This window comes from Heterocephalus glaber, unplaced genomic scaffold (assembly GCF_053883595.1).
Source record: "Heterocephalus glaber isolate CG9 unplaced genomic scaffold, H.glaber_assembly_v1.0 deba00001442, whole genome shotgun sequence".
In the NCBI taxonomy this organism is placed as follows: domain Eukaryota; kingdom Metazoa; phylum Chordata; class Mammalia; order Rodentia; family Bathyergidae; genus Heterocephalus; species Heterocephalus glaber.
Window position 1 is genome coordinate 29,177,747 of NW_028258296.1, and position 7,418 is coordinate 29,185,164.

A 7,418-nucleotide genomic window follows, 5' to 3' on the forward strand; every position below is an offset into this window, starting at 1 on the left:
TGTATCTGGTTAAACTGTGACTTGATTGTAAGCTGCATTTCAATTTCAGGAATTTTAAAATGTGAGAAGAGAATGTGGCTCCCAGAATCACAGAAACAGCTACCACTGAGTGGGGAGCTCGATGGAAGCATTTTGTCTTGCTTTGAGACTGCTCTTCAGAGGTTAGGGTTCTCCTCACTGTGTAGTCTGGGTGCTCAGGAACATGAGCGGGCAGGGAAGGAGAGAGGGATAGGCAAAGAACGCTCTCAGGCAAAGAGGGGCAAGGATTGTGACATGGCTAAGGACAGAAAGGGATGTCATCCTGTTGGAGCGGCTCTGAGCCCAAACACTGTTTCAGAGCTGAAGGGCAACAAGCCCCTAACTCCTCACACCCCCTCATCCTTATCCGCACACCTCACCCGTGCTTTCCACCTGGTGACTCACTCCACACCTCCCATCTAGACGACAGACAGCAACCATTACCTTTTGCCTTTTCCGAAGAGTCCAGTTCTTCCAGAGCAAAAGCTGTATCTGTCTGGCAAAGCCCATGCTGGTGGCCACACAAGGACCAGGGGGTCACCCAGAGCTGAGGCTCATGGACAGCAAGGAACATAAATGTCACTCAGAGCAACTCTGGCTCAGGCTGCTGTGTCCTTCTCTTGGTGATTAAAGGCTAGTTTTCCCCTCCAAACATAATCCCTTTTAATTACACCTAAGCCTTTTGTCAGGGAGAGGAGGCAGACACTGTGTTGGCTGCTTTTCCGGAAGAAAGAGAGAGAGCCCTATAAGACACAAATGGCTGAGCACTAAGGAAACTGAAGTGGGGGGCGTTAAATAGGAAACCAAGAGCCCAGGGAGCTTTCTCCCATCAGAGAGGCTCCTGGGGTTTCAGAGTTGGATGCCTTTGGATATCTCGGACCTTAAATTTGGGACAAAATTGCTTTGCAGTACTATAAGCTGGGCATTTGTCTTCACAATAGCCTAACATGAATTGGCAGCCAGGATTTGACTGCCCCCTTCAAGTCCCATCAACTCGCTTGCCAGAACTGAAGTGGCCCCTTTCTTTTACAGCTCTTTATCTTGCTCTATAGTGACTCTAGGCCAGCTGATCAATGAGTCATGACTGCCAGGAGCTGCGTTGAGAAACCACTGGAATATCTCCTGCTCAGCAGGACAATCTACAGTTGATTAGCAATGTCTGCCACAGGCTTGGGCATGAGGAAGGGTGCAGGTAGGTTAGTTATTATCATTCTGGCTCAGCAGGCGTGTGTTGCTAAACAGATTCATCATCATGTGATAGATTTGTGACCCCAAGAGACAGCTCAAATGATGCTTCATCATGGAACTTTTATCTCTACCTCCTCAAATCTCAGAATTTTTTGTCTTTGAAGATTCTAAGACCTTTGAGACTTCAATGAGGTGGAAGGAGAACTGTAGAGTAGGGATGGATAGAACTCATGGTTTGGTTGTAAATCTGTGCCATAATTTGGATAACTTAAGGAGTGTTTATGGAAACCATGAGGGCCTCTAGGGTGTGTTTGCTGGGCCTCCCAAGAAGAGAGAAATAGCTTTTGCTTAGCGTATTGAAAAGGCCCCTTAGGGCCAGGGATTTAGCTCAGTGGTTCAGCCACCTGCCTTGCAAGCACAAGGTTCTGAGTTCGATCCCTGGTACCAAAAAAAAAAAAAAAAAAAAAAGGCTCCTTGTAGGTGGTGGCATTTAAGATAAGCTTTGATAAATTACAAAATAACATTTTATAGTACATTTAGGGTTTACAAACTGCTTTTACCTATCTTATCCTCACTACAGTTTTGCAAGGTAGATATCTGTTCTGTTTTACAGATGCCAAATCTGAAGCCAAATGAGATTAAGTACTTTGCTCAGGATCGTACGTGGTAACTGAGTTCCTAGCCAAGTAAGTCATCTATACTCAGTGCAAAGACAGGGAGGCAAGAATAGCTTGTCCTGCCCAGGAAAATCACAAGCCATGAAGAATGGTTTCATGAAGGGTATGGGTGGAAGATGCTGGAAGAGAAGACTAGAAAGGGAGAGAGACCAGACTGAAAAAGTTGATGATAAGGATTGATTAAATTGAGATTTACCCAGCATGAATGCTCTCTGAGTGACACATGTGTGAGGCACCCCCAAACAGAAGCAACCTCTGTAGAAAATCTTTAAGACCTTGTTGCATACTAAAGAGAATGCAACCCAAACAGTATGGGTTTTAACATGCAGGGAGAGATGAAAGATTGTAATTTAATGGCTGCCAAGAGTAGTTAGTTTGCTCTGCAGCAGTGTGCATATGTTGGGAGGGCATATCAGGAGAAGCTGAGAGCCTGAGCAAGGGCAGTGACAGCCATGATGGAGGAAAGGGAAGGGACTGGAGGGACCGGAAGCAAAGAGATAGACGTGCTGGGTGACTTATTGGAAACATGTGGTGAAGAAGGATAGGTCAGCTGGAATGATTGAGACTTGGTTAGCTGGACAATGAAATGAGGCAAGGCTGCTCCGCACTGGGAGAAGAGTGCTAGAAGAGGGCCAGTGGAAGGTAGGAGAAAGTGAGGGAGAAGATACATTGAAGCTAAAATCCCTGTGATAACATCTGGGAGGAGGTGCCCAACAGGCAGTTGACTACTTGGGTCTGGAGTAATGAACATGTTGAGTACAGTGGCTCATTCCTGCAGTCTCAGGACTTGGGAGGCTGAGGCAGGAGGATCACAAGTTGGAGCCTAGCCTGGGCAACTTAGGAAGATTCTGTTGCAAAATAAGGCGGGGGGTGGGAGGCTGGAGACGCAGCTCAGTGTGAAGCCCCTGGGTTCATTCCCCAGTAACACCACACACACACACACACACACACACACACACACACACACACACTCTTCTAGGGTGGAAATAAGGTCTTGGAAATCATCACCATATAGGTGGAAGATTAAGCAAATTACTCAGAGAGGATACTTGGAGACTCTTCGGAGTTTGCTGGAGGGGAAATATAGCTTGTGAAGGAATATGCCTCCTTTCAATCCCAAAAGTGAAGAAAAAAATCTGTAGCCATCTGATATCAACGATATAAATTATGTTCTATCATAATTTTAAGTGGTTCACTTTTAATTGAGTTAGAAAAGAAAAAATTAAATTATGCATACTTTGTTATAATTCAACTGATGATACTCTAAAATCCTGATCTAACTGGTTGTTCTTGCCTGAACAAAGGTTTATTGATGCTAACACTTTCTCTTTTTTTGCAGTGTAAAATATACACAACACAAAATTTTGCCATTTTAATCATTTTCAGCTGAACAGTTTAGTAGTGTTAAGAACATTCATTTTGTGCAACTGTCACTACTGTCCATCTCCAGAACTTTTTTCATTTTATAACACTAAGACTGTGCTTGTTTCATTAATCATAATCTTTAAGTTTTGTCCAACATAATCTTTAAGTTTTTGTAGCATTTTGAAGACATAATAGCCTCTGTTCAGGCTATTATAACAAAATACTATAAACTGGGCATCCTATAAACAACAGAAGTATATTTCTCACAGTTCAGAAGGCTAGAAAGGCCAAGATCAAGACAATACCAGATTTGATAGTCTGATGAGGGTCTGTTTTCTGGTTCATAGTGCCTTCTGGCTATGTGCTCACATGGTAGAAGAAGTAACAAGAGCCCTTCTTGAGCCTCTTTTATGAAGGCACTAATTGCATTCATTAAGTCCCTGCCTTTGTGACCTATTCAACCTCAAAGGCCCCACCTCTTCATACCACCACATTGGGGGTTAGATTTCAGCATAGGAATTTTGAGAAGGCACATTCAAACCATAGCACATATGAATAGATTTCTTTCCTTTTAAGGCCAATTTCCACTGTATGCATTTATCATTTTGTTTATCCACTGATCCATTATGGTCATTTGGATTGTTTCCATCTTTTGACTATTGTGAATATTGCTGCTGTGAACATGGGTGTACAAATATTTTCTTGAGTCTCTGCTTTCAGTTCTTTGGAGCATACACCCAGGAGTGGAATTACTGGTCAAATGGCATTTCTATGTTTAGCTTTTTGAGGAACCACTGTATCGTTTTCCATTGCACTTGTACCATTTTACACCCTTACCAGCAGTACACAAGTGTTCCAGCGTCTTTACATCCTGGCCCATGGTTGTTATACTAGCTTTGGTTTTGTTTTTATAATAGCCACTCTAATGAGTGTACAATGGTATCCCATTGTGGTTTTGATTTGCATTTCCCTATTAATTAATGATGTTGAAGACACTTTCAATATTATAGCTACATTTAGATGTGGATTCTTCCCTCCTAGACTGCCACAGTTGTTTTCAAATTACGTCAAAATACAATCTATGTTCTCAGTTTTCTCAGATATTTTTGAGAATATTTCTAGTTAGTCAAGGATGTTACTGACAGTACCTGTACATTTCATCTTCATAATTGTCACTATTAACACTGGTTAATCAGGGTAACTCTGAAATTCATATAAATGTAGAAAAAATAGTAGTGTTGAGCTAGGACTCTGAAAATGGATTGAAAGCTGTAAGGTTATGTGAGGGACCACATCCACTTATATTTATCTTTAGAAGTACATATAAGTCAAGAAAAATGGTGAAGTTTTAAAGATACTGTTTCTATTTTTGAGGGTTTCAAAGAAAATGCAATGTTACAAAGAAAGAGGTATTCTGTTACTAATACCCATTATTCTTCCACCAAACACTCAGTATTGGAGAGAATTAACTTGAAGCTTTAAAAAATTTCTATTTGGAAAAAAGCTCTGGAAAATGTATAAGTAAGATGAACTTGACATTCCTCAAATTTTGAGGTAGAGATAAATTTGAGAACGAACAGATCCTCACCTGACATCGAATCTGCCAGCATCTTGATTTCAGGCTTTCAATTTCTAGAACTGTAAAAAATATATTTCTGTTGTTTATAAGATACCCAGTTAATGGGATTTAGTTATAGCAGCCTGAGTGGATTAATACAACATGCTACAGCATGGATGAAACTTAATACCAATAGATCACCATCAGTTCGTGGTAATAAGCTGAGGAAAACAGAATTTTTCCAAAACACGTTATTGGATGTATTATATTTCTTTGAAAATAGTGACTATAGGTATGGTGGGAAGGCATTATGAATTTATGTCGTGAGCAAAAGGGCAGTGTGGGGACAACATAATGTAGAATAGAGGAAAAGTATCTTGAGTTAAATTCAAGTTTACTTCTACTGAATTCAAGACTAAATCATTGAGCATTTAAAACCTTGAATTCCTTTGGTCACCATCAATAATTTAAATATTTCTTCAGCTTGTTCAGTAACAGCCAGATAATAAATTGTAGAATAAATAAATACTTGTTTACTTAAATTATGCATAGAAAAAATACACGGCTGGGTAGAAGCTACGAGGTTGGTTACCTGGGTCACTAAGGTTTGTTTGTTTTTTTTTTTTTTGTACTGGGGATTGAACTCAGAACCTTGTGTGTGTGAGGCAAGTGTGGTGCCAATGAGCTAAATCCCCAGCCCAGGTTTGTTTTTTTCTAAGGGTGATCCCAATCCCAAAGGAAGGCTTCATTATTGCCAAGACCATAGGGCCCTGCACACTGGCCAGAGCAGATCAGTCATGTGTGGCCATATGACCTGGGTTGGCCAATCAGAGCCTATTTATAGAATTTTTGATCATGGGCCTGCGAGAATCACAGAAGCTGTGAAAAATTATCACAGATTCAGTTTGTGTACTATTTAAAAGTGCCCAGGCTAAGAGTGGAGTAGAGGGCTGGAGTCTCACTTGCTTTTTTTTTGATACCCGAAATCAATCTGGGGACCTTGCGCTTGAGAGGCAGGCGGCGGAACAGCTGAGCTAAATCCCCCGCCCCCTCTCTTGCTTTTGTTGACCATACTTTGGACCGTGGCGCAGGGCTGCACCCAGCAAGTGCTCCCCCTTCCTCCCTCCCCTGCACAGGAGTCTTCTCACCAAACTATGCCACCGTGAGGCTGCCCCCATCGAGAGGAGCACTTTTCAGATTTGTTCCAAAGTTTGGCAGAGGCCCTGAAGCCACACAGCAGAGACATCGGATCTTCAGTACAGGGGAATGAGGAGACTCAGGGAGGCTAAGCTGGAGAGCAGGAGTCCCATCTGCAGCTGAATCTGGGTCCTGCTGCCTGGGACATACCTGTGGGCCTGCTTTTCAGTCAGTTTACCCTAAGACACTCGCATCCTTCCAGTAACACCTCCTCGGGCCTAAATTAGTTCAAATTTGGCCTTTGTCCCATGTAATCTAAAGATTCCTGATTAATGTGAGTTATCTTAATCAAAGGGAGGATATGACTTGTACTAGGGTGAAAAATATTACAGCCTATTGGAATGTATCTGAATAAAGCTCCCAGGAGGTCCATGCTCACAATGCTAGTGTAATAGAAAACTCAACGGAGTTGCAGCAGAGTTTCAAGGAGAAGAGCTATGGTGTAGTGACTATCTCTTAAGAAAGTAAAAAATCAGTGGGTACTAAGTTACAGAAAGGAGCAAGAAGTTCTACTGTGCTATTGCACAGTAGAGGGTAGGTAACAATGATGTAGTGTACATTTAAAAATGTTTTCACTCTCAAGAAATGATAAATGTTTGAGGAAAAACAAAAAAATAAAAAATGCATGTTTGAGGAGATATGTATGTCTAATCTGATTTAAACATTACATAATGTTCACATGTATCTCAAACATCATCACATGGTATCCCATAAATACATACAATTTTGGTTTCATGTATTAGTTAAATTTAAAGCAAAAGTTTTTAAAAGAAAGTAAGAGAAATCTTAAGTGTGCACTATTGTCAATTCTTTTTTTTTTTTTTTTGGTACCGTGGATCAAACTCGGGACCTTGTGCTTGCGAGGCAGGAGCCGGAACCACTGAGCTAAATCCCTGGCCCCACTATTGTCAATTCTTATATCAAGAAAAGGCTGACAAGTTTTTAAAGCTTGCTAGGCTGTGTGAAGGCACAAGTAAAAAGATGTGCAGCAAGTTCAAAACACACCAGCCATTGTGTATTATGAGCTGGGACTGAAGCACTTTCATAACTGAGGAAAGCATTAGAAACTGTATCAATTGACTCTTTAAATGCTTTGGTGGCTGGTGCATCAGAAGGGATATTTGTTTACCATTTTGGACATTTTGGTTTAAAATACATTTGTCTGTTTCATTATGTGTTACGAAAATTCTTTGCAAAGAGCCTCAAGTGAAACTGTAAACACATTTTCCTTTTTTTTTTTTTTTAAGAATAGAAGCAATACTACATAGTTTATCATCAGAGAGAAATGATGCATATTGCAAAATCAATTGGCACAGAATAGGGGACTTTTTTCCTTTTCTTTTTTTAATTAGTACATGTTTTCAGTACAAAATAATTACACCCATCATGAGGAGTTGGTACATGTACATAACACA

General features: G+C 40.9%; 1 protein-coding gene across 1 annotated transcript in view; it reads right to left on the reverse strand.

Moving 5' to 3' along the window:
* Abca4 (ATP binding cassette subfamily A member 4) overlaps positions 1-528 on the reverse strand; it is a 124,910-nt gene extending 124,382 nt beyond the window's left edge. The window contains exon 1 of the mRNA XM_087212638.1: positions 463-528. Within this exon, the coding sequence (XP_087068764.1) occupies positions 463-528 (66 nt within the window). The remainder of the gene's footprint in view (positions 1-462) is intronic.
* Positions 529-7,418: the final 6,890 nt, after the last annotated feature.